Raw genomic sequence first — 26,934 nt, 5'->3', positions numbered from 1 at the left:
GGGTATAAGTATATAGTCATTTTCTCCTTGATTTAACATTTATCTAGCTACTTCATTGAAGAAAGAGAAAACACACATACTTATTGGCCTTTTTTCTTGGAGCCGATACATTGGGAGATAATTGGGATATGATGGACCAAACTTCCCCATTCTTACGTTTATCTAAATCCATAGTCAAACACATTCGCAGTTGTCTTACGTTAGGAAGGGAATATGATAAAATATCCCTAACCCCAATTGAAAAATCCATATCTTACACTCGCTATCGTCTTCTTTACCCTTTCTCGCTACTTGAAGGGATATATATGGTTGCATCCCTTCGACAACTAACTTAGCGGCCAAGCTCCAATTGCTACATTCTAGTTGAAGTTTTAAAGGGATCAATCATATGGAGACCATCCTCAATGCAATCATGAAGATGGCTCACTTTTGACTACTACATATAATGTACAAAAAGGATATAAACGAGGCTTTCCTTTTAATATCTACAGCAGAATTCTAGGTGAAACCAATAATGTTTCCTTTTTCATCAAATTTATATGCCGAAGCAAGGTTGTTGAATTCAATGGCATCAACATGGCCTAGATTTTCATATATTTTGAACTAAATTAAGTAGAACCAATAGCTGTACTTCAGCAGATGGGTATTATTATGTGTGTGAATAGTGAACACAATATGAACACCTAAGAATTGGTTGGAATATGTGTATTCTTATCCATTAATATGTTTTTGGTTCATACGTTCCTTGTCAAAAACCACAAGTATTTTCTAGAACATGCTTAGACTAGCTCTTTCTGACAGATTTATTTTCATATATCAGGATTGAATCTAAAGACTTAAAGGAATATCATCTGTTGGTATGTATAAGCTAGTCTGAGTCTTCATGTATGTAAATGGGTTAGAGGATTCCTTACACTGCCCATAATATATTTTGCTTACAAAAAAAAGAGTTATTAATAAACACCTTGGAATTTCTCAACAGGCAAATGTCATACAAGAGAAATACATGACACTTCGAAAGTCAACATGTTACGTATGAATTCTTTCACACTGTATTATGTTACGTATGATTACAATATTTTTATATACAATTTATAATTAATTGTAATTAATACAGTAGATTTAAAACTAAAAATAATACAATTAACAAAGACTTGATATTTTGATTATTGCTACTGGATTTTTGGTATATTATTGCTTCTGGATATCCGTCTTATTTATGCACGCAAGGGAACCTTTGTCGGGTCCGTTGCTTGTCTTGCGAAAACATCATTCGTCATACTACAAGTGTTAACAATTATTATATTTAAACATTTTTTTACGTTAATTTTTTATTTTAAATTTTTTTTATCACATTATTCATGAAATATTTTTAAAAATTCTCTCTCAGTTGTTCTTTCTTCTCGCACCCATTTGACAGAAAATAGGGTGTGACTCATTTTCGAAATTTGAAACTGTCTCCCTCTTCTATTTTGGTCAACAGTATGAAAGTCGGAGATCATAACTGTAATTTGGGCCTTGGAAGATTTGTAACATTTGTTTAATGTTTATGGCCCAAAAATGGGCCTATGCAAAATAGCAGACCCACTACTCTGAACCAAAATGCCAATACTGATACGTTTTTTAGTAGACGAAAAAAAAAATATTTTTTTAAACCTAAGCATAATTATATATGATAAAAATTTATTAATAATTATAGTATTTAATAGTATCAATGTGTTAAATTATGTAATTTTTTTAAAAAAATACTAAATACATAAGTTGTTATTATTATAATTTTATACAGATTAAAAAAAAATCCATACCAAACAGTTTGAAGTACCTAAAATGGACATTTGATACCTAATATAACTAAGTTAGATATTCATTTTTTTTCAATTTATTAAAGCATTTGTTTAATAAAAAATATTTTTATATAAAATAATCCAATTGAATTATATTATTTATTATATGTAGCCTTTTATAATACTTTGTAATAGCAACAAATTAATCCAATTCTTGTGTAAAGAAAAAACGGTTGAAAGATTAGAATGAAAAGGGTTTCACTTTAGGTTCAAATTGTAAATATCCTCTATAAAATGAAAAACAATAGTGTTTTGACTTTTGAGTTTATTTTTTTAACCAGTTCACTCTATTGATCATCTCAACCCAACCCAAGTAAGGATAAGCTTAGTCTGAAAAACCAAATTCAACTTTGATCCTCTTAGGAATAATGATACAATTTCTTTTGGAACTGTCCTAACCACGAATTTGTTGCAGTTGTCAAAGGTTTGGTCATTCTGTCAAGAATACAGAGGTATATTGATGATTTTGCAATGACTTAATAACTTACATGAATTAGGGAAGCATGATTTCAACTTTTTGTAATGTTCAAACTCCTTAATTTTTTTTTTCTTTTTTAAAAGATCCCGTCAAACAAAGCGTAGATTTAATTTCAACGAATCTAGAGGAAATAAGACCAATTTACACATTTTGTGACCAAGCAAAACCAACATAATCAAAATATAATAATAAAAGCAATCCAGAAAAATATGGTATATTTTCAAGGAGCAGCTAGATACATTTCATAGAGAAAATGCGCATGAAAATGTTGCCCCCCTTCACCATTTCCAGAAAACATTAGAACCGCACTTGTATTTGTCCTTTCCTTCGCATTCAAGCTCTAAATCTTCAGTAAGGAATGGCACTTTCTGCTTAAACAAAAACCCAAAAGAGGGGAAGGGCAGGGAAAAAAAAAACACAACACAAAGAGAATTAGAAAAGGTAAAATGCAAGACTTGGGATAAAATAACACAGGCTAGAACTGTGACCTTTTGTTTGGCAAGATCTTGGCAACCAGTGAAGTTCTCAGGGAACTTGCAGCTGCCAAATTGCACGGTGTATGCTCTTGCAAAGTTTGCTCCACTAGTAGCTAACCTCTTCTTGTCATTCAATTCCTATAGCACACAATCAAATTATTCTACATTATTGTGATGACAAAATAAAATACAAAACGAAAAGGGATGAAATGTCGTGTATGGCATAATTAAATATATTCAGCTAACAAGTGTCTTAAAATTACTGGTAAAAAATAAACAATTTTTATAAAAATTATACTATTTTCAACTTTTTAACTACTAGCCTAAAAGTATTTATTAGTATTTATCAAATTAAATTGAGAAAAGAGATTGATTAGACCTTGTTGGCCTTGCTCCTTTCAAGGTATTCATCAATGACCCCAGCATTGGCAGAAAAATTGGAGGCTGCAGCTGCAGAGGTGAAAAGGGTGGCTGCCAAGAAAACAAGGGCAGTTCTTCTTCCTTCACTTGCTTGAGATTCCATGGCTTTGGGAGCTCTGGCTTCTTGGGCCTTGATCACTGGCAACTTGTAACAAGAGGGTGCAACAGAGGGCACGGAACTGAGCTTTGCATTGAGCTCAGAACATGCTGCACCCGATATGGCATAGCTACAGGCCAATACGCTAGAGTTCATGGCAGCCATATGTGGGGTGGATGCAAGGTGTGTGTGAGTCAAAAGGAAAATCAGCTTAATTTGCAAGGGCCAAGATTCGTGGGTTGTTATTATTATTATTATTATTTTCTTTGAGGCTATGGATGATACCAGTGATGTGATGATGGATGTGATTAAAGATTGTGGTAGACGTGTGGATAAGGTGAGATTGCCTCGCTCCTATTGGCAAATCTTGTTTTCCATGCTACCCATTTTTCGGGCACTTCAGTTTCTGTGGTGAGTATAGTTAGAGGACCCACTTCAACCCCACTGTATATATGCTTCATATATATATTTCCCTCAAGAAATTTTTTAAATAACGGTACGATGGGCACTTTATTGAACAATACTCAATCTTGGAAGTTATAAGAAACTTGTAGGTTATTTTTATAATTTGTGTGTGTTTGTAAATATATCTTTAAGTAATTTTGTTAAAATTAAAAAAAAATTAATTCTAACCTCTCCCTCTATTTTTTAATTTTGAAAGTTTATATAAAATTTCTCCATATTTTATAAATATATAGTACTTAAATCTAATCTTTATAATAATATAGTTTGCAAAACTGTTAGTAAATTATCAAGCTTTTTTTCCGGTCAAAATTTGAATCGATTGATGAAAGTCCTCTCACTTATTGCAAGTTTTGACTCATTCAACAACACTTCTGCATTTTTTAAACCTTGTATAAATTTAGTTATATTTCATAAAAGCACTATAATTACATCTCTTTTACTACAATATATATATATACACACACATATAAAATACCATTAGTTGTTAATATAAGAGATTAATAAATGACTAAACAAGCTATAGTTTCATACATTCAAAATAGAGAAAAAAACTTTAAAATTATTGTAAAGTAAATTCAATAGACAAGTACTTAATCATCACGTGAACTGACATCATATACTAATAAGGATCAAAATATATTTATAAATATTTTTTTAATATTAAATGACAAAAAAATTATTTAAACAAAAGAAATTTAATGTTTATACTTTCTCAATAAATTTTATACTTATTTTAAGAATATATAAAAAAAATATTTTTTAGGGTTTATAAAATAAAAATTATTCTTATATAATCGAAATTATAATAATTTAATTTTAAAAGATAGTTATAGTTACAGTTTCTTTCACAAGATTCACAGAACAGTTAGAGAAAATAAAACATTTGATTTTTTACGTTCTATTAAAAAAAAAAACACACAAGCAAAGAGTACAACACACTAAAAAGTTTCAAACTTATTTTCAAAATAAAATTATTTTTTATGAAAAAAACTGAAATAAATAAACTTAATGTCTATTCCAATACACATGGAGCTGAAGCTGTTTATTTTATGACACCAGGTGAAGTTAAAGTATAACCAGTGTCGTTCAACGTAATGCTTTATTCAAATATCCAAATATCATTTGAAACTTGTAAGCTCCCCACAAGAAATAAGTTATAAACAATATCATCTTTTTGTTTCTAGTTTCTTGTTAAAATATGATCCGTAATTTTTATTTTATTGATTTACAATTTTATAAACATGACGTATGTAATATAAATGCAGATTTGAAAAAAAAATTGTTTAATATAAAATTATAAAATCATATAAGAGTGAGTTCCACTTATATTAGTCACTGGATGGAGATTCACTTTGCAAGTGGTTAGCATTTCAGACATGGGTAACTTCCCATTCACTACTACCCATTAATTTTTCATTTGGGTGCATCACTGTGATTCTCTGTTATTTTAGTCATGAAGGTGATTCTGATAGGTGGAGCTTTTTTGTCCTAATGGCTTTTTCCCTCTTGAGAGCTCATATGGATAGTACTGTGATCCAAATTATGGTTTCATTGACCCAGATTCCTGAAGCATACATTTTGTTTGGGCTTGTAAGAATAGATTGAAACGATTATTATTCTGTACTTGTAAGTGATGTAATTAAGCTTCAAACCTTATCACTTTCTCTCTCCCACGTTGGTTGGTTCACATCATGTTTTATATAAAATTTTAGCTAAAATATATATTTTATCATTTTGGTCTTTTGAATGATTTTTTTAATTCTTATATTTAAAAAATATTTTTAATCTTTATTATATATTAACGTAGTCAATTATCAAATTGTTACATATCAACTTTTGGTTAATCGGTGAAAGAGATTAAAATAAAAATTCATAAAAATATAAAGATCAAAATTAAAAGCATTAGTTCAGAATGACTAAAACTAAAATTTTTATAAAATGTAACAACAGAAAGCATATTTAAGCTTCAAAATTTTTACACCAAATAAAAAGGTTTATTTATGTTACCTTGTTAGATAAATATTCTTGAAAATCAATGAGATTTATTTATAAAAGCATATTTAAACTTAGTAAACCTGAAAAAAAAAAAAGTTCCATACTCATATAACAGCAAGGTGCATATGGATGGAGTGACATCTGGATCCTGCAGCAAAGTGTCAATGTAAATTTGAAAACAGAAATCAGAGATATATCACAGGGCATAAGAAACACGTCTACCAGATATTTATCAACTCCTGAAACCAAATATTTCATTAAAAAAACAAAAAAACCAAATTGCTTCCTATCTTTCGAGAAAAGGTCAATGACCATATTTAAAGTTTAAGGATACATGCACCAAGTTACAAACAGTATATATTGCTCACATATTATTATACTAGTAACTAAATTAATTTTTTATTTTATTTTTTAAACTATGCAAACATCTTGCATAATTCATGGAACATCCACAAGCACTGTGTTACCGGCTGGATCCTCTTTTATTGAATAATCGATTTTCCCTTTTACTTCTTTGTTATAAGATGCTTTTTTTCGTGCTACTGCGTAGACTGTCAATCTGCATGCATCATACATGATAATCCATATCCGCAATACATAGCATATATATAGCCACTGCCTAGGTCTTGTCTTTTTAATAGTTGTAATTTATTACATCTACCTATGTTACATATGATGTTTTAACCCAGACTTGATGATTTTCACACGTAAAAGTGAAAAAAAAAATGCAAAAGGGAATGTATTACGTAATGTGAAATTTTTATTCCACTACGCATCTATTCAGCTATTAAAGGCTCAACAATAAGCTACCTAGTACCTGCCGTCATTACTTCACCCTATCTAACCTAGGATAAACAGAATGATGAGAAAGCACATTTCAATTTACCCTCAAAAGTTGAAGCCATTATTACAGGGGTGCGTTACTTTTTTCTTATTCTTCCATGGTGTATAAATTAAGCTAGCCTTGAACCCACAACAGGATTACGGAAAGGTTGGCATGTGGTAAAAAAGAAATCAATCAAACCATGAATTATTGGTGAATTTAATTTGGACTTACTTTTAACATATCTTTCTTTTATTATGCATGTATTTATATTGCTACGATTATCTAGCTTTCCTCTTGTATCCTTTACCTCTGATTTGCTCTAACGGTTGGTACAATAATATCCTCACAATTTGCTTTAAAGATAATGCTCTGCTTCCCCTATCAGTGTCCTACGCACACACATTTACCATATTATGTTGCAGACATAGTATATTTAATGCGTTGGGCTTTAGCAAATCAAATATCAACCGTCCGGGATAGTGTGGTTAGTCAGTGTTAGCAATGAAATGAAACACTTTGTCAGCTACTATGCTACAACGTTTCTCTTTTAGTACACTTATTTGATTTGTTAGTGATTAGTGGTTTCAGCCTCAGATTCCATTCATTATATGCTCCATTGACTGGATAAAGTACACCACTTTGTGTTTCTTTTTCTTGGAATTTTAATTTATTGAAATAGGGATACATTATTCACATGACACTTGATAAGGGTAGTGATTCCACCAACCATATTTTTCTTGTGATATTTTATTACTGCGTTTGTGATGTAGTATGGTATTTAAATTCTGAAATATTTATCCTACAACTTTGTGGTCATGCACGACCATGATTCCAAGAAATTAATGTCCTTCAACTTATTTTACTCGTTCATGTTTCTGATGTTGGAACACAATTCCGTATTTGATTTAAGCTTAATTAAATAATGACACTGAAAGTTTTGGTCAAACCAAAATAAAATTTTCGTATCTCTTGGCATAAGTAAAACACTAGTTAATTATCATGAATGACTCAATTGGTGAAGTGGATTTTTATATAGATTTATATCCTGACATGGTCTTGTTCGAAAAGGCAATATTTTCATTAAACTATAATTTATCACGATTGATTTTAAAATTTAGTAGTTAAAATTGTCTTTTTCAATACAATCGTATCATATTTAAGAGCAAATCTAAATTCATTTTAAATTAGGTCAAATTTGGATATATAAATTTCTCAACAGATGCTTATGGAGAAGAAAATAACAAAATCAAATCAAGTTAATTTTTTTTATAAATGAAAATTAACTTATGTGTATTAACTTTGAAAAATTTGAAAAAAAATAATATATATAAATTAATTTAATTTATGACAATAGTTTGATTTATTTCATGTTTTTACTTACAAATACTTAATGATATCCAAATTGAACTTCATTAAAATTTTGCATTTAATTAACTTAAGGAAAGAATTTGAGTCTTACTAATATATGTGGTTCGCATTTCACGTTGTACAACGTAAAAGACACTTGGTATAGTGACACTGACACATCCAAGGAGGAAAAAAAACTAATTTACTCTATCTTTTTGCATCAACTTATTTAGATAATTATTTTTTAATAAAATTATTTTTTGTTTGATCATAAGTTCAAGCAAGCACGCACCGAATTCCCCTTAAAGACTTGGAATTGCTTAAGTGCTTGCCTGCTCAGCATCTTAACTTAATTGCTTAAATCATCTAGCCTGATCTGTTGAGTTCATTCAGTATAGACATATTGAAGAAACAAGAAACGATGTAGGCCCCTAAATTCTCAGTTAAAGTAAGTACTTGAGATAATGATTGAAAAGAATGTAATTACAATTTAAACTAGAAGTTTTGTACATTTAAGTAGAGAAAGGGGTTTAAAAACTAGAACAACTAAAAAAGGATTCCACACTATACACATCTACCATTAATATTTAACCACTACATTAATTATGGTTGAGAGGTAGGTGGCTGACTAGTCTGAACCAATTATGGGTGACTAGGGTCCATTCCACCAGAAACCATTATGTCACAATTAATTGATAAGAAGAAAAGACCAGTGAATTAGCTAACTTCCCTATAGTTACGCACCAAACCTTCTGGCTCCAGGGGCACTAAGGTTACAATGGTTTCTGGCAACACAGCTTGTTGGGAGGAACTAGCTTGTTGCCTGCACCCAACAATCTTTTGGCAAGTCTCAATAAGGCACTGTCTACATTTGGGGCAAGAAGAGTGTGAACTTAGCCATTGGTCAATGCAGCGTACATGGAACCCATGGTTGCACTTAGGCAAAATGCGCACCTTTTCTCCACTAGTGAACTCTGATAAGCATATAATACACTCTGAGTCCAAACTTGGGAGTTTTAGCTCAGTTGAGTAGCTTACTGTGGGAAAAGTCTTGAGGGCTTTCTTCTTGAGTCCTGTGTTGGCAACTCTAGCTGGAGGGTTATTGCTGTCCGAGTCACTCACCACTAAATTTGAACACCTTAATGCACACCTTATGATGGAGTTCAAACCCAGTGAACAAATAAGAGCACAAAGTAGGACTGAGAGTACCATAACAACATTTGCATCAAAATTACCATCTCCAAGATATGTTTCTGTTGAGTCATGGGTTGTTGTAGAAGCTGTTGGAGGTTTGGCTGATTGGTTAAGTGGAGAGTGAAGGAGGAGTAACCTTCTTGAATGGAAGTTCTCAAGAAGGTCATGAAGGAGTGGAGAAGAATACATGTTATTTTGGAGGAATTAATGAGTTGTTGGACTTGGAGCTTCTTGTTGTTGGCTACCTCGGGGAATTATATATAGGGAATTCACGTGGTTAGATTTGGTGTCCCTCTTTGATTGGGATATGAAAATGTGTATTATAACTTGGTCACTGGTTGCTAGGTAATTAGAATATTCTTGAGGGTTGTACTGTAGTCAGATTGAAGGTTTTTTATCTGTCTTTAATTTGTTTTTGCCTGTTGTAGATAGATTTCTTAGCATATGGATACTCCACTTAGATGGGTCCACTCAATCCCACCTTACACGCCGCAAGGTGTGCCGCGTGGCAGTTTTTATTCATACCAGGAACAAGATTTTTCCAAAATTTAACCCATTAATTAAGGGGTGCTTTCCTTGATTTAGTTTAAACTCTTATATTTTAAATTTATTATTGTTTTATCTAGTATATAAACATATTTTAGAAAAGATAATTTTATTTAAATAAAAAATAGTCACAGCATGATAAGGTTAATTTTTCAAACAAAATATCAAGATTTTATTAAAAAGTTAACGAAAGTTTTGTTAAAAAATACTATTAATTTACCGTTTAATTGAATATATATTTTATAAAAAAAAAAATCCGACGAACCTTTTTAAAAATATTTTTCATATGCTATATAATGGTGTTCCCCGGGGACCCACGAGCACGAGAAGGAATTGGGAAGCTTCCTAGCAGAGAAGAGTTAAAAATTGAAAAATATGGTTTCGATTCCAAGGTTGATTAGAGTCCAATCTTTTGGGTCCCAACTAAAAGGATGAGCTTCAAGGTTCATTTATGTCCCATCTTTTGGGCCCCAAATAAAAAGGAGTAGCTAAGTGGCCTCATCCGTACTTGCCCATTGGAAATTGTTCAGGTGAAGGATCTTCTTTTCCTTTCCACTTTCCTTTTGATTTAGCCGCCTCATAGCCAACAAATGCACATTCTAAACTTGAACATCATCCTTCGTATACTCGTCGGATTATTCCCTCCCTCCACATAACAAAATAGAAGCATGTAGAAAAGCAAATTCTTTCTTCTGTATTTTTATTCTGTCAACTCTAATCAAAATCACAAATACTTTTTCTCATACTTCTTCCATCGTGTGTTTGGGACAGTATTTTAACATAATTTTAAGTCACGTTAATACTAAAGTTACAATTATATAGTATCCGTTGCAAGTGGGTTCTTCATTACGTTGTAGAGTAACTGAGAATAGCAGGGAACAACTAAGAAAAAATGAACAAAGAATATAGTAAAAACTCGACAAGGCTAGTTGTGTGTAAAAATTCAGATACCAACCAGTCTACATCGACCTGCATGCCTATGTCACTATGAATCATCGATCCCTTGTATTTGCACATAATGATATGTTAGTGATGTATCTTTTTCAAGTAAGATGTTTATATCCAAAATGGTCCCGTATGTTTTTCCGTTGGCATAAGGAGTTCTTTTACAATCTTTACATCGTGTGCAAGTGGTTAGATCACAATCTCTTGGACTTGCGAGCAGTGGTTCGTAGAAAAAGCAACATCGTTAAAGATATAAATCGATCAAATGTGTAAGCCAAATTTGATCTCAATTTGATTTTGTTTGTCTCTAACTGCTTTTTGGCTTAAAAACCACGCATCCATGGCGGAAAGTAATTGCGTTAAGGTATTGGATGGTATAAAACTAATGAAGAAAGGTACGCGGAGACAAGTCCAGGGCGCTGCTTTTTCCAACTTTTTATTATTTTATTTTTTCATCCCCTGTTTTGGATTAAAGCATGGTCCCTCTTCACTCTCCAGTCATTATTTGTACGGAACTTAGTCACATGATAATCTTCATATAAATCCTTAATTTCATTAGTAGTCTCATATTAAAAGTCATTATTTGTTTTAAGAGTAGTCTCAAATCCAATCATTTTTACTCCTATCCAAAATTATCATTTGCTGAAAAAATTTAAAAAACTCGTTCCAGTCGTAAAATTTAAGAACCGAAAAAAATATGAAGGTTCTAACTAGATGAACACAAAAGCTGAATCGCGAGCTTTTGGATAAGTATGGCTTTTGCATTTTGGCTCTTGCTGCACTGGAAGTACCACATAAGAACCTGGATTCATATCTTGGTGGGTTGGATCTCACTACCATCGTTGTTGCTGTGGGCCCACGTCAAGGCCAGGGTGTGAGATAAGGGCAAGAAAGGAATAGAGACCACTTTAGTGGGAAAAACAATAACTATTTCACTTAGCATGGAATTGGAAATTAAGGAGTGATTACATTATCTTCTTCTTCTTTTTGTTGATTTTCTTGTGTACAAATAATAAACAAATGTGATGCACGTGCTTTGCCTTCAATATGGTTTAAGATTATGATGCCTTGAAACAGTAAGCCCAATATATATTAAGAATAGGAATAATACTGTATGATCCTAAACTATTTTTATATATTTGTTAATGGGTACTTTAACACTATAGATTACGAGGTGTTTAATTTATTTTATTCAATATTCTAATTGAAAAATAGTAAGTATTAGATATTTATGTTTTGATATAATAAATAATTTTATCAAACATTTTTACTTTAGTTTCCTTGATCATATTTTAAAACTATTCATTCTAAAATTAATTTGATATTTACTTTTGTGAGTGAGTAAAATATTTTATTGGAACATATTAAATATTTTTAATCAATATTTTAAAATGATTTGCAAGAGTATTAAATAAAAATTAAATTTTTATTAAACTATCGATGCATACCAATTAAATTCAATAATATATAATTTGAGTAAATTTTTACCTTTCATAAATATTAACTCAATTTAGGTGAATGGCATCTTGCACAAATTTTGGCTAATTGTTTAAACTGTAGGGGCTAAGCTAAATGTTTATTATTTTATTGGATTCATTAACTGTACTATCATACTAGTTGCAAGAGACTTCCAATAATAAAGATAACATCATTAACAAATCAAACAGTGTCAGATCCCAGTTTGCGAAGACTTGGCGTGATAGAGGAATGATAAATACTCAAGAAAATTGGAAAGTTGGAAGAAATTTGGGAATGCAAAGTAATATTTTTTGTTAATTCACAAAAATCATTTACACTAGCATTAAACCTATGATCACACTCATAATCTTGTCATTCTTTGTTTTCATCAAAGTGCATATCCTTAACAGTTTCATCATCGTTAGATTCACTTTCCTTACTAAAACTAATGTCATCTTTCTCCTCATTGTTTTATTCACGGTTCAAGTTTACTTTATTGCTAGTGTTGATGTTTTTGTTTTTTAACCCAGCATGAATTATATTTTCTAGCAGTTTAAAGTGGGGGCAGTCACCTTTATGTGTTGGAAACATATCAACATCACATATATTATTTATTACATAAATTAACCATTTTCATGGTATTAGAATCCAATGAAATATATTTAAATGTACTTTCCAAACTTAGCTCACAATTAAGGATTTTTCACCAAAGTTGAAAAGCACTCTCATAGTCCAACTCCTTAACTAACCCAGCAACTTTAATATATGACAATTTGTCTATGTAGTCGTTGTGAATTGTGTACATATATCCACCTTCATATTTTTGTTCACTTTCTCTTAAAAATTCTCCCTTGTGATGAATCACCACCATAAAACTCGTCTTCCAAGTATAATGAAATGTAACTCGTCTTCCAAGTTTATGATCTTAAGACATTAACACTTTAGATCCAAACATGTCACCACAACCTTAAATAAAATAATAAAAAGAATAAAATATTAAATAATTATAAAAATCTAAAATAAATCATTAAATACTTGTATTTGTCAACAAAAAAAAAACTCATTTAACCCTCATTTGGTCCTCACATAGTACTATATATTGTTTTAAGTAAAGAATCAAGAATGTAATGCTTTGCCCACGCTTTTGCACCTCATTGAAAAATACATACCCTTGTCCAATGTTACTGCACAATGAATCCCTGTTATCTTCGGAGACAAGTGTGAGATTAGGTTTAGGATTGACTTCTTGAATTTCATTAACCATACAAAGAGATTCAAATTAAAAAAAATATTAAAAATTTTAAATTATTAAATAATTAAATTAATTACACCATGTTAGCATTGAACCACAATGACTCAATAGTAAGAACTAAATATATGTTATTTTTGAAAATGAAGTATGAATAGGTTAAAAAAAAGGGAACCAAAATAAAAAAACAATTATATAGAGATAAAAACATATTTAAACCAGTATTTTGTATCATATAAAATTATTAAAAAGTTTATTAAAAATCATCCACATCTATTGTTATCATTTTAAACTTTATTTAACATTATTTTTTCTTTGGCGTCACTCATACTCATAAAGGGCTTAAAAAATAAAGGTTAAAAAAATATATCATACGAATTGTTAGTACTGTTTACCATTACAAAACAGCTTTTTATCTTGATGATTATTACTTGCATCTGGATAAGGATAAGTGGAATTAGCAGTGATAATTAATTGCAATAAAATGTCGACTCTGATAAAAGAAAAACACTAACAATATTAGTAGTATTTTGAAAATTTTAATTACGATGGAATAGATGATGGGTGAATCTCATCCAATAAATCTGCAGTGAGATGCGTGTAATTTAGTTGTTTTCTTGCACAATTCTACCTCTCCATTACAATTCACCACTCACAAGTGGGTGATTTAACAAGTGAAAACTTGCTTTACAAATGTCCTGGTCAGTGGTCTATAATTAATTTTGCAAAATCTCATACTGCTTAGTAGTTTCATCAATAATGCATGCCCAACCTTTTCTCATTAATCATTATTATTTTTCTCTGGCTCTTGTTTAATTACATTATGCAGTGCTTGACACATTGGTTGGGATATGATTAACCACTATATGCATTTCACTAACACAATAACATTTAATATACAAAGTGTGTTTGCCCATAAAAAGGACACTCAAGGGCTATTCAAGCTTTGCCTATAGTTTGTGCTGACAAGATTGATTGTCGTTTGAATTCACTGTTCCACTATTTTTTGCATACTCTTCATTCTTTTAAATTGCAGACTGTACTTTTTAGTATCAATTATAATAATTAATTAAAAATTTAATCATCAACATTATAATGATATATATTCACTTCATATTTTTAAATTATAATTATAATTTTACACTTTACTCTCTTAAATTTAACCTATAATTTAAAGAAGTCAACTCTCTCAATACCTAAATTAATAAAACCTTCTGGCCAGTGAAACTCTTAAATTCAGATCTCGGTCTATTGGACTTAAAAATTCAGTTTGGGTAAAATTTTAGAAAAGTTTACTGGAAAAAAAATAAAAAATAAATAAACGTCTCTCATAAGTTGGAAATAATTTGTTTCTTTTTATTTTTTATTTAATTTCTCTAAAAGTTAAATAAAAAAATTTTGTTTTTTATATTGATTTTTGTCTCCTATAAAAAAAATTTCTATCAATGTATTCAAACTAAATCTTAGTGAGTTTCAAAGGTCATTGAATAAAAAAGATATTCAATTCGAGATAATTGTCCATCCTATGGGTTTTCCAAGTGCAGTAACAAATATTAATTACTTTGTTACCTTTACAAAAATCTTCATTTTAATATATGAATTTATAAAATGTCATTATATATATAATTGAAATGAATGACTTTATATGTAAAGTCAAAGATTAAGATAATAATTTTCTAAAAATTAAAATGACTAATACTTATAATATTAAAACTAAAATAACAGTTCTTTTCTTGTTTATTTTTTTCTCCATAATTTAATAAGATCGAGTTAAATTGAGGTTATTTATTGGGTCTACAATTGAGTTCTCGTTTTTATTTTTTGGGTCAAACATTTGATTTTTCTTTATCCAGGCCTCATGATGGTAGGATCCTGGGCCTGAACTCAAATTAAGCCCAAACTAGTTTTCCTTTTGCAGGGTTTGGGATTTGCTTTTCCTTGTTTTGAACTTGATAACACACGGCCAAAAATATAAAATGCTTGATAACAGTAACATAAAAAATCAAACTTGGTTGACCAAAAACACAATACTAATCATAACATATCGAACTTGGAAGGTATGATTTAGAGAAAAGTTAATGTTAATAATAAATAACTATACTCTTTTTATTTTCATCCTTCTTCATAGTTAATTAAGATATTGAAATTCTCTGTATAAATATGTATTTTTAACAAATTTAAATGCTTGATATTTTAAAAATTAAGTAAATCTTTAAAACTGTATAGGAGTAGTATTTTCAATGCTTGAGATTTCAAAATATTCTATTATTTCTTAATGGTAAAAAATTATTTATTTTAATTTTATTTTTTACTATTATTTTTTGTTCAACAAATTAAAATAAATGTCATTTATAAACTTGTTATTTTGTTTTAAAATTTCAAAACTTAAAATGACTGACCCTTGCAGTTTAGAAGACCAATATAGAAATTTACTCTTCAAAAATCTCATAATACTTAAGAAAAACACACTAAAATTATATTTGTGTAAACGATATTCTAATAACTTCAAATTTTTTTTTATATCCTTGATACCGTATTTTATTTCAGTCTTTATATTAAAAATTATTTATATTTTATTTTTTACATAAAATAAATTTATAATAGATTCTTATTATTTTCTAAAATTACAATATTGTTAGATTTTTATGTTAAAATTAAAATAGTAAATAGTATATCAGATGTAAAGATCAAAACATAATTTTTTATATAATAATTAAAATAAAACAACTTTCATAAAAAAATATAATGAAAATTGTTTTTAATTGTAAAACAAAAAAGAATGTTAAGTATACGAATGAAATTTTAAATGTAATCATAACATTATTATTTTTAACTATGAAAAAATACTGAGATATAATAATAAAAAAATTAATAAATTTACACTATTTAATAAAATTATTTTTAAAATATTTTTTATTAATTCAAAAATAATTTTTAATATTTTTAATTTTAAAATATGATATCAGTAACTGCATATAATTTTTAAAATAGGAATAAAATTACTTAAAACAAGTTCTCATAATTGTTTTTTATTGATATTAATATTTAGTATACAAATATAAACTATTAAATAATATCATTTAATGTTAATACGAAAGTTATATTATTTTTAAATAATTTATTTTTTTCAATAAATATTTTTAAAATATGATAAATTTTAAATAAAATTAAAACATTAAATAAATTAATTACTTCTTTTAATATGTATAATTTAATTATTTTTTATTTATATTCGAAAGTTAAAGAGTATTAGCATAGACTGAGAGGGTCAATTGCGTAGAATCATGAGATGCCACGTGTGTCAAAGCACGACATACACTGATACAAGTTAAGTTATAGAACATTCGACATACACAAAACAGGGAAGAAAGAAGAAAGAACGATCACAGAATTAAGAATGACTATTATTATGTGCTGGATTGAATTCACATAAATGGAATATGAAGGGAAATTGGCAAGGGTGGTAGGATTGGGAAAAGACCGTTACGTTTTGAAATCGAAAATCGGAGAAGGTTCATTCTCCGTAGTGTGGAGCGCAGAGCATAGACCAAGTGGTGAAGAGGTTGCAGTGAAGCAAGTTTTCCTCTCTCAACTCAACTCTCACCTCAAATCTTGCTTGGACTGTGAGATCAATTTCTTGTCCTCTGTTAACCATCCCAATATTATTCACCTTCTTCACTTTTTCCAGGTTCTCTCTCTTTTTATTTCCCAATTTCATTGCTATGCTATGCTCGATGCTTTTCCACCTTTCTCTCCTTACTCTTTTTGTTATTTTTCATATTGCAATGGAATATTTGAAAAAGTATATATTTTTTTTCTGGGTTGTTTCGTGGTTGGTTAGGATGATGGGTGTGTCTACCTGGTCTTGGAGTTTTGTGCTGGAGGCAATTTGGCTTCTTACATTCGGAGCCATGGGAGAGTTCAGCAACAAACGGCCAGAAAATTCATGCAGCAGCTTGGTAAGTGCTAACTTTATTATGTTGAAATATTACTTCTGTTGGCAATTACCATGGACTGAATTATTTGATGCAGGTTCTGGTCTAGAAGTGTTACACTCTCAGGGCATCATTCACAGAGACTTGAAACCAGAGGTAAAAATATATATTATGTTTTGCGGGACATAAAATTGAGTACAGGGCTTTGAAAATGAAAAACTTTAAACAGTAGTTTATGTCACTCTGCTGTTAAGTGCAAAATGCCTCACATAGCATTTATATGATGATGGTTTTTACTAGAAATTAATGTCATCTCTTGGTAAATACTGAGTGGTATTAGTTCCTGTCTAGTACTTAACTAGAATAACAGAAGATGAGGGCCTGCACTATAGTTAAGTTAGAAATTTTTATCATGTGCTTTTGCTTAGAGTGTTGAACTTGTAAGTTTACCCAATTGACTACCGTGTGGCAGATAATATAGATTTAATTTTTTGTATTTATCTGTTGAGCAGGCCTTTTTTTGTTGTTGTTATTTTTGCAACTATGCAAACTCAGGTGCAATTTAAAACTTGAGACTTCTTTGCCTGTTAAATTTTTGAAAAGCGCTAAAAGGTAGGAATGTAATTTTATGAAACAACTTACAGATAGTGAATAACACAAAAAAAAAAGGTTATTGTATTTTGTTAGTTACCCATTTACTTTTCAAACCTTACTCTCTATCCAATCATGATTGGTTATGATATGAGGCATTCATAACAAATTTTGCATAAAAGCTTTTTACTAAATACCATTGCTGTAAATATTATAGTCTAAACTGATATCAAATGATTTCAGATAGTCCATTATGGGCCAAAACTTTTAGAAAACAAAGAAAAGGGAAAATTGCAGCCTTTTTTCCATAATGGCTTGTCCTAGTTGCATTAGTCTCTTATTGAAAATCTATTTGTAGTAGTGACTATCATTTTGAGACCAGAAGCAAATTTGTTTGCTTTGGTGTTATTGTTGGATCAGAACATTTTGCTATCGAGCCATGGGTATGATGCGGTGCTAAAGATAGCTGATTTTGGTCTCTCAAGGTAGTTTATTGGTTTAGGGGAAGAATATGGAGATGAACACAATATATTTATTTTATTTTTCATTTTGTTACTCTCACTGATTTGACAACTTCTTTCTCTTACCTACAATGTGGAGAATTGTACGCCCTGGCGAATATGCTGAGACAGTTTGTGGTTCTCCATTATACATGGCTCCAGAAGTTCTTCAGTTCCAGAGATATGATGACAAGGTATCAACTCTCCTTAATTTCAACATTAATTTACTGGGTTTACTGAAATTTATTTGATTAATATAGGCAGACATGTGGAGTGTTGGGGCCATTCTTTTTGAACTTCTAAATGGCTACCCACCTTTTAATGGCAGAAATAATGTTCAGGTAGCAACATAAATTTGAACTACTAATATTAAAAATGCGTCTGTCTGTGATCACTGCTAAAACAAAATTCTGATTTCAGCTGTTGAAAAACATAAGATCTTGCACCTGTCTTCCGTTTTCTCAATGGATTCTTTCAGGATTGGATCCTGACTGTCTTGATATTTGTTCAAGGCTACTATGCTTAAATCCAGGTTATGAACTTTTCCTTTTTTACAATTTTCCCATTCACTCAATTTCCTGTGGAAATCTAATTATTTCTGAAGTATTTGCTCCTTGTTGCAGTGGAGCGCCTATCTTTTGATGAATTTTATTGGCATAGCTTTCTACGAAGAAAATTGATGGGAACGTGACAGCTGCAGGTAGCAATACCAGGATTTTAAGTGTTCATGACCTTCCATTGCAGGTCATCAAAATCATCGATAAAAGTTAATACCGTTTCAGTCTCTTTTCCATCTTTGATATCTCCTCTCTGAACTGAACATTGGGTAAGTGTATTTCTAATGGGGACAATCTGAGTGTTTTCTTCGATTACTACCTGCAAGTTCAGCGGCATGGAAAAATTATTTTAGAGTTTCATAATAACGACCTATCAATAATATCATCTAACGGTGTGGATCCATCAGCTACATGGTGGTGAGACTGAGAAGCTTGTTCTGCAGCCTGTAATATGCATCCATCTGAGCTTATTGGTTCAGTCTATGAATGTTTCCTTTCTCTGTTGGCTTCAACTGAACTGCTGTTAGCTTGCCTTTGTTAGTGCAAGTTCTTCCATATGGTCAAGGAGTCTTGTTAATGCAAGATTAATGTACTTTTCCAAGAAATTATTGTTTCCACCTAATTTTCCTAGTGGTGTGTATAATTAAGAGAATCTGCTACATTGTATTAAATTTTTCTGTGATATTTCGTATCAGTATAATTTGTCTACTTTACTGAAATCTACCCGATCTTAATTTATACAAGAGAATTTTAAGTACTACTCTGATCTGACATCAGTCGAAAGACGGCCACCATGGTTGTAGGTAGTGGCTTAATTATCGGACCCATAATATAAGTTTGTTTTTACATGAGACCAGGAGTTAATGCGTGTGTAGCTGGGAGGACAGACTACGAAAGCATGCTAAGGGGTAAGAGAGAATAATAAATAAATTATAATGCATATACTATATCAATGAAATATGATTTCATTGTTCAGAAGATATGTTGATTTGATTGGTATGCGACAGGATTTTTTTTTATCTTACTATTGATGATTGTTTAATTTATTTATCTCAGTGGAAATTTTATCTTCTGAGAAAAGGAAACAAGTTAAAAATACACGGAACATGTTATTTTAGTGTACTTCAAATGAAATAAGACTTTATTATATTCTCATCATCTTTTACTTTTACACTAATACTCTCAAGCCTTAGATGTGTATCTCATTTAATAATTTTCAAATATATTTAAACAAAGTTAATCATTGAATTATAATTAGCCTTAGTGATAATGTATATTAGATTTTAAATACATTAAATATTCATAAGAATGTAATCGTACACTATTTATATTTAAAAAACAAATTATATGTTAAAATAAAATTAATGGATAAAAATATTATGAAAATTTTATTACTTTATTTACTGATTTTTTTTTATGCTCGCTACCGTAATTGTTATTCTAATATCTTATAAATTAAAAGATATTTATATCTTTTCAAGATAAATAACTAATCTTCACTGTTATAATCATTTCACTTAAAATAAATACATAAAATATCCTCTTATTCTTAAAAGCGCAATATAAATTACCAACTTTATTTTGTGTACAATGAAAACTTTCAATTCAACTTCAAATTAAATAAACTTAACAACACGGTTAAACGCAATCATCTATTGACGAAAAAACCAAAAAAAAAGTAGTGTCATCCCTGTCTGCTACTTCAGAGTAATATAGAATTAAGACGGAGTGAAATAGAAAACTGTTACATGCAAAGATATAAAAATGCCAACCACAACGTGTAGACGAATTCGTTGTTTGAAGTGATATGCTAGAAACTTTTAGATACAACCGCACAATCGGTGAATACCAATGACGGTTGCAATATAGAAAAACAGTATAACTAAGCTTTCCACTTGTTAATGTACACTGGACACGACAAGGCTGCTATCTCGCTCGGCGATTTCTTGTTGACACACTTTTTGAGTCCATGTTTCTCATTAGCCTTGTAATGCACATTATGGGATGAAACGACGAGAGAGAAGGGCGTACTCTCTCCGAATGCCATGTCTCATGCCCATATTATCATACATTTGACGGCAATACTGTAAACATATACAAGCCCATTGTGCACTGCACATTATTTTGGCTAACATCCAAACTTTCTGTATCTGTACAGACATGAGGATCACAGGATAAAGATGAAATAAAGATGATCCACCTCAGCGGTCTTCCCTTCGAACAGTATTTGGATCAGACATCATATCCATCATCATTTTCTCAGGTGAATCATCCCAACTTGCAAATGTCTTCAAGTCAACCTACAAAATAGAATGATAACAAAACGTTATTGCTGTTCTTTGGTTTATCAAAGTTAAATTAATATCAGTAACAACTAATTGGATATCAGGATAAGGTAGGATACTTTTCTTCTTTGTTCAGTGAAAAGTTCTTCTCTCTTCTTATATGAGTCCTGCACTTCCTTTGCCACTTCCCCACCAAGTCCCCAAACTTCAACTTCTGAAATCAGTCCTTCAATAGGTAGGAAACCCTGATACATAAGCCAACAAACCACAGCTTAGAAATTTGCAGTCACTGAGACAAGTGCAGTTCGTTATTGAACAACGTATGCCATGATACTTGTAATCAAAACTCTCAATGTTTCTAAAGTTTTTAATATCAGCCAAATACTGAACACATTATCATGATATAATGATGGGAAATTTCACAGCATGGGGCATAATTAGTCTTTTTTCTAATAATAAAGAAAAAAAAAAGTTTCCATCAGAGAATATAATGAATCAGCAACTTTTGATGCATGTAATCAATATAGGGCACAAGTTCTTCATTCACACGGCCAGTACTTTCAGCAATAGAATTATACCTGATCTGGAAGGAGGGAACCACTCTGGTATGTTTTGTCAATTGCATGATGGCGAACTGTTACTTTTGCAAAATCTTCATCTATAAATATTCTCTCATTCCCTGGAGTTCCTCCAAATGCAACTCCAACTGGCTTTGGATGTGATTGGTATACTTTACCAGTAGGATGCAAGTGGCTATAGACAAAATTCTTTTCTTTACCTGTCAATAGTAGTATACATAATTGGTGAAGGGTTTGCAAAAACTGACCCCAAATAAAAGAGCAAAACAGGAACAAAGCAAATACTGTCACCTATACCACCTACCAGTAGGGGGGAATACATGAAACACTGGGCTAATAGAATATAAACATCCAGAGTTTCCATAGAAGATATCTTTGTTTTCAAAACCTTGATCTGTTAAGGCACCCACAACCCATTTCCTATTGATGGAATTTCGCTCATGAGCATCTCCTGAACATGCAGTAACCAAAATTAGCAAAGGACCCTTGTACCCATCAACACGAGACCAAAATCTGTTGAGCCCTCTTCCATGAGTGGATGACCTATAACACAGTAGACATTTGATGTCAATAGGCATTACTTTTCTAGCTGGTAAGTCTCAGAAAAAATTACAAGTGTTGCAGTGCAAGCAGCATACCTACAAAAAATTTGGAAAACATTTTCTATCATAAAAAAGAAAATAAGACAAGTGTGCAAGCCTATTATAGCACAATAGTATGATGAAGCTATGATTGAGGGTGAGACGCAAACCGATAAATAAGGTTATCATCCAATCGACTTCCATTGCTAATAAATGCTCGAGAAATCTCATCATTCACTGTACTTTTCTGCGTGATGGAAATTGCCCACGCCCTTCCTTGGGTCAAAATATAATTAGATGCATCTGTTGATGAAATATCTCCAACAGAGGAGGAAGATGCCACTTCATCCTGCCATTCAGTCAAGAAATTATTTGATCTTACAACACCAAAGATCCATATGCAACATAATTTTCTTCCACAATAACTAACATAAAAAGAGATAGTTCTATACTGCCACAAGGTTTTAGTTGATAATATAAAGAAATACAGCATAATATTGAATAAAAACAGAATGGCTATGAAGCAAAAATATATGTAATAATAACTATAAAAATATGAACAATAACTTGAGAAGTACATTGTTTATCCCTGCAAATGATAAATGAATAATAATAAGAGAAATCGATAATATAACCTAAGAATCAGCCATAGGACACTAACACAATGTTATGATAATTCTTCATGCCAATGCATTAATAATTAATCAACTAATAACTGAAGTTACCAAATACAAATCACAAATCAATTAGAAATAAACATAATTACTTCAAGCGGTAAGTGGATTTTTTGCCATACTATAAGCGATACCACCAATGCAGTTATAAGGAAAAATGCTTAATTTTGTTAAACTGTTCAATGGCAATATGGTATAACAGTAGTACGTCTTATTTTAAACAAAATGAATGAAGAAAAACTTAAAAACCCAATACATGTAAAAAAATTGAAAATTTCCTTAAATTAGGGACTATAAGAAATTAGCCATACTGATTGTTAAGAAATGACGATTTTCTCATCAGTTTTCAATTATAGTAAAGCAAAACATTTGGGATTTTAGAAAATCCAAACATGAACAACACCAAAAGGCCAAATTTGAAAAATGATTTTGGATAATGGTAAGCATAACTAAGAATGCATAAGGTTTAAGGTTGAAAGAACTTTAAAACAATTATCATTTCCCACTAGCAACAATCAATAAGGAAATCTAGAAGAGACTTGAACAAGGTCACCAACATCCAAAGGAATGTTAAAGCAAAGATCATTGCTCAATTCTAGTATTCCAAGCAGATTGACTATAAAAGAAAGCAGGCAACTTCTTGGGATCTGTTTTTTCATCAAATGATGCAGTCTTCATATTTCAATCAAAAGGGTAAAAAGATCCAACCATAGATTGCAGTGTAAATACACGTATCTTTGAAAGTAGTTTCAGATCACATTAATTTCAGCATGGACGGCAAGGGAAATGAAACAAACAATAAAACTGGCAAAATTAAATCGTGTGCAACAGAGCATTGTTATAAATTACATTTCTACTAAGACTGCAATCAACTAATCACTTAACAAGTAGAGTAAAGAAATGAACAAAAAAATAAATAAATCACGATGATCACTGAAGCTATTGAATATATATACACAATTACCCCTGCAGTTACTGCCATTTGCAGTCTTGCATGAAAATACTGTCTTAAGCAATCCGGAAGACAAGGCACAGTACTCATAACCCACGTAACAAACTTCCCTGCGGGAAGTTGAACCTCCAAGCTCGAGATGTCACAATCCCACACATTAAAACCACCCTCAACTTTGGCACACGATGTACTAGCTGACAATACCAAATGAGTCAAATCTGGCAAACTCGTACTCCCTTCCCCTTTCAAAATCCTAGAACCCCATGACATAACCCAACACACCGAAAGAAGTAACAACACGTGACTGGGAAGAAGAAACCCATTAATCTTACAATCAGCATCCCCTGATTCAAACTCCAAATGCAGAGGCACACTCGCTCTTCCTGATATATCAACGAACACTCTAAGGAGCATGTTCAGCGAAATCGACGCAGACACCCTACCACAGCACTTGTTATAACCTCTCACAAATTCAACCCAATTTATTCCCCCTCTATCAGTCACGAAAAATTGATCTACTAACGACGAACCTAAGTGATTTAATAACACCGGCAACAAATCCGACACGTTGCCTCCGGAATAACTTCGACCTTCGCGAACGAAACCAAAGCATCGCTGAAAACAAGGAGTTTATACATTGTAAAGATCAATCATAAAAAAAGATAATCGAGAATGAAAAGCTGTTTAGGATTCTGAGTAGTACCTCCAGATTTTCTAAGGTAACGGCGTTAGTTTCGGGATTGGCAAACTTGGAGAATGCTTTCTGAAGTATTGGAAGAGCTCCGGTTGAGGCTGCGACGGCTTCCGCCTCTTTCTGTTCCGCCGAAACCCTCGGCTCCGCCGAAGTGGACGCTCCCATCGCCGGTGTTGCGTCCCGTCGCAAAAATCACATATAGTTTCTCTAATCTTCTGGTAGTTTCTTTGTTAAAATAATCTGAAATCTAAAGCTCGCATTTAACTACTTTTATGGTTTAACTTTAACTTGTTTTAGAGGAATAATTTAAACAATTAATCGTTTTCAAATATGTTCTAAATGGCCAGTTTCGAACCGTTGGATCAAACTAACGGCCACGATTGATGTTGATAATTTTTAATTTCAGAATTTCGACCGCAAGTCCCGGATCGTGAATGCCACTGAACTTAATAACAAAAGAACGACGGCGTTTGGAGTACGCAAAGAGGCAAGGGTTATGCCGCCGGCGAAGAGGGGGAAAGCGAAGGCGGAGCCTAGGGCAACAACCCCATCGGAAAAACCTAATGACTTTCCGTCGTGTATTCGGTGCGTGCCTCCATCTTGCGTCGCTATAACCATCCACGCTAAGCCTGGTTCCAAATCCGCATCCGTTACAGGTCTTTATCTTTCGCTATCTCTATATTTCGCGTTTCTTCGATTTTAGGTGATAAACGCAATTATCATTATTATTTAATAAGTAGATATCAGCGATGAAGCGGTTGGAGTGCAAATTGATGCGCCGGCCAGGGATGGCGAAGCAAACGCCGCTCTTCTTGATTACATTTGTTCTGTAAGCTCTGGTTTTCTATTAGTAACCATTTTTCAAATTTTTGTTATGTTGAAAATGGTGTTGTTGCAAAAAATTTGTTTGATGAGATTATTCTTCTGGTGATGTTAGGTTTTAGGTGTGAAACGAAGACAAGTGTCTATAGGTACTGGTTCTAAGTCGAGAGATAAGACGGTGATTGTGGAAGATGTAACTCAGCAATATGTTTTTGACGCTTTGGATAGAGTCTCAAAGCAGCAGTGATGAGAAAAATGGAAGCTAGTTTTTCTTTGATGAGGAGGCATCTTCCTCCAGCTTTTTGCGTATAGTGCTACCATTTAATATCACAATAAGTGAAACCAGAATATGTAATTATCTGTTTTCCTGTTAGTGCACTACAAATGCTCTGGTAGTATTGCATTGTAGACTTTGACAGTTTCATGTAGATTTATGCTGGCCACATTTGATGAATGTTAGCCTTCTGTTTGTTGAGTATATATATCATACATGAGTCATGACTTATAATATCTCTTAATTATGTTAGTTTTAATTGTGTACTGTAGAATATAAGAATTATTTGATGTTCATTTCTTGATTGATTTAGCTACTCTACAACTATCTGCTGCAAAGCAAAGCACTGCCTTTTTGTAAGTAACCCACTCTCGCCTGTGTCAGTGACAGTGAGGAGAGTCACCCACTTTGCGTATCATTTTCACAGTATATTCTCAAATTGCGCCATGTAGTACCCAGTTTTACTGTGTAGTCAATTAATATATCAGTAATTTGTGCACTGTTTGTAAAAAACAAAATGCATCAATGGCATTAGCCATATGGTATATAAGTTATTGCATATAGTTACATTTTGGATCCATAAGCTTAATAACACCGGACATCCACAGCATATAGACGCGGAATCAAACATACCATTAGTGATTAGAATCTAAGTTGTTTTTGCCTCTCACATTCTTCTCTTCAACATGACCTGTGCCTCTTTCTTTAGCTGCTTGGATCTGAAACTTGAAATAGAGACGAGTTTCACCTAAATTTTGTTATAAACCCATAAATCAAATGGTGAATTTGAATTAGCTCATTCTCGTGGATCTTACTTGGAATGAGCCAGCCATATTATCACTCAGATGAATAAGTGGAAAATAAATAAATAAATAGGCTTTTAAAACCTGTGAACTCACCTCTGTATCCCCCAGAAACTACACTTGGAAGCGCTGAAAAACGAACGTCTGTTTCGACGTCTATTTAGACGCGTGACTAAATGTGTGTTTGGATTTTCGAGGATCTATCATGCATCAAGTGTGTTAAAAAATTAGATGTAGATTTATTGCAGAAATTATAATCAATAGATTTAAAGTAAATATGGATTTGTGTATATTTTAACGCAAAAATAATCATGCGTTAAAAAATAAACAAACTCCAGTAGTGAACTT

General features: G+C 31.5%; 5 protein-coding genes across 8 annotated transcripts; 2 read left to right on the top strand and 3 right to left on the bottom strand.

The window, feature by feature from the left end:
- Positions 1-2,419: 2,419 nt before the first annotated feature.
- On the bottom strand, positions 2,420-3,637 carry LOC113846538 (photosystem I reaction center subunit N, chloroplastic). Of its 3 annotated transcripts, none has more exons than XM_027474944.1 (3): positions 3,178-3,637; positions 2,811-2,936; positions 2,421-2,690 (listed from the first exon to the last, which is right to left on the bottom strand). In XM_027474944.1, exons 1-3 carry the CDS (start codon positions 3,478-3,480, stop codon positions 2,601-2,603), a joined length of 519 nt encoding a protein of 172 aa, XP_027330745.1. In that variant the 5' UTR covers positions 3,481-3,637; the 3' UTR covers positions 2,421-2,600. The 3 variants fall into 3 exon arrangements, with proteins under 3 accessions (XP_027330736.1, XP_027330745.1, XP_027330754.1); XM_027474953.1 differs by having other exon boundaries at positions 2,533-2,686; positions 3,178-3,607; XM_027474935.1 differs by having other exon boundaries at positions 2,420-2,936; positions 3,178-3,609.
- A 4,788-nt stretch (positions 3,638-8,425) lies between these two features.
- On the bottom strand, positions 8,426-9,376 carry LOC113852625 (RING-H2 finger protein ATL78). The gene has a single exon (XM_027482942.1). It carries the CDS (start codon positions 9,329-9,331, stop codon positions 8,666-8,668), a length of 666 nt encoding a protein of 221 aa, XP_027338743.1. The 5' UTR covers positions 9,332-9,376; the 3' UTR covers positions 8,426-8,665.
- Positions 9,377-16,665: 7,289 nt separating this feature from the next.
- On the top strand, positions 16,666-19,646 carry LOC113846287 (serine/threonine-protein kinase ATG1t). Of its 2 annotated transcripts, none has more exons than XM_027474374.1 (8): positions 16,666-17,028; positions 17,182-17,299; positions 17,373-17,431; positions 18,287-18,351; positions 18,467-18,560; positions 18,627-18,707; positions 18,787-18,898; positions 18,990-19,646. In XM_027474374.1, exons 1-8 carry the CDS (start codon positions 16,774-16,776, stop codon positions 19,055-19,057), a joined length of 852 nt encoding a protein of 283 aa, XP_027330175.1. In that variant the 5' UTR covers positions 16,666-16,773; the 3' UTR covers positions 19,058-19,646. The 2 variants fall into 2 exon arrangements, with proteins under 2 accessions (XP_027330175.1, XP_027330183.1); XM_027474382.1 differs by having other exon boundaries at positions 17,182-17,305.
- An 862-nt stretch (positions 19,647-20,508) lies between these two features.
- LOC113848033 lies at positions 20,509-24,982 on the bottom strand. Its single transcript, XM_027477393.1, has 7 exons — positions 24,697-24,982; positions 24,006-24,608; positions 22,538-22,716; positions 22,091-22,329; positions 21,787-21,986; positions 21,328-21,453; positions 20,509-21,223 (listed from the first exon to the last, which is right to left on the bottom strand). The coding sequence occupies exons 1-7, from the start codon at positions 24,850-24,852 to the stop codon at positions 21,125-21,127; spliced, it is 1,602 nt and encodes a 533-aa protein (XP_027333194.1). The 5' UTR covers positions 24,853-24,982; the 3' UTR covers positions 20,509-21,124.
- A 138-nt stretch (positions 24,983-25,120) lies between these two features.
- Positions 25,121-25,963, top strand: LOC113852864 (UPF0235 protein C15orf40 homolog). The gene is made up of 3 exons (XM_027483251.1): positions 25,121-25,343; positions 25,428-25,516; positions 25,625-25,963. The coding sequence occupies exons 1-3, from the start codon at positions 25,184-25,186 to the stop codon at positions 25,754-25,756; spliced, it is 381 nt and encodes a 126-aa protein (XP_027339052.1). The 5' UTR covers positions 25,121-25,183; the 3' UTR covers positions 25,757-25,963.
- The last annotated feature ends 971 nt before the right edge of the window (positions 25,964-26,934 follow it).

This window comes from Abrus precatorius, unplaced genomic scaffold, assembly GCF_003935025.1.
Source record: "Abrus precatorius isolate BTA unplaced genomic scaffold, Abrus_2018 Scaffold10, whole genome shotgun sequence".
NCBI classification, from domain to species: domain Eukaryota; kingdom Viridiplantae; phylum Streptophyta; class Magnoliopsida; order Fabales; family Fabaceae; genus Abrus; species Abrus precatorius.
The sequence above is the reverse complement of the archived record's forward strand: the minus strand, read 5'-3'. Positions and strand labels throughout refer to the sequence as shown.

Coding starts and splice junctions, on each gene's coding strand:
- LOC113852864 (XM_027483251.1), top strand. CDS start 25,184: ATGCCGCCGGCGAAGAGGGGGAAAGCGAAGGCGGAGCCTAGGGCAACA. Junction 25,344..25,427: donor CAAATCCGCATCCGTTACAG/GTCTTTATCTTT, acceptor TTTAATAAGTAG/ATATCAGCGATGAAGCGGTT. Junction 25,517..25,624: donor TTCTTGATTACATTTGTTCT/GTAAGCTCTGGT, acceptor TGGTGATGTTAG/GTTTTAGGTGTGAAACGAAG.
- LOC113846538 (XM_027474935.1), bottom strand. CDS start 3,480: ATGGCTGCCATGAACTCTAGCGTATTGGCCTGTAGCTATGCCATATCG. Junction 2,937..3,177: donor AAAGGAGCAAGGCCAACAAG/GTCTAATCAATC, acceptor TGTGTGCTATAG/GAATTGAATGACAAGAAGAG.
- LOC113852625 (XM_027482942.1), bottom strand. CDS start 9,331: ATGTATTCTTCTCCACTCCTTCATGACCTTCTTGAGAACTTCCATTCA.
- LOC113848033 (XM_027477393.1), bottom strand. CDS start 24,852: ATGGGAGCGTCCACTTCGGCGGAGCCGAGGGTTTCGGCGGAACAGAAA. Junction 24,609..24,696: donor TTACCTTAGAAAATCTGGAG/GTACTACTCAGA, acceptor CCTTGTTTTCAG/CGATGCTTTGGTTTCGTTCG. Junction 22,330..22,537: donor GATGATAACCTTATTTATCG/GTTTGCGTCTCA, acceptor ACTGTGTTATAG/GTCATCCACTCATGGAAGAG.
- LOC113846287 (XM_027474382.1), top strand. CDS start 16,774: ATGGAATATGAAGGGAAATTGGCAAGGGTGGTAGGATTGGGAAAAGAC. Junction 17,306..17,372: donor CATGCAGCAGCTTGGTAAGT/GCTAACTTTATT, acceptor TATTTGATGCAG/GTTCTGGTCTAGAAGTGTTA. Junction 18,561..18,626: donor TCCAGAGATATGATGACAAG/GTATCAACTCTC, acceptor TGATTAATATAG/GCAGACATGTGGAGTGTTGG.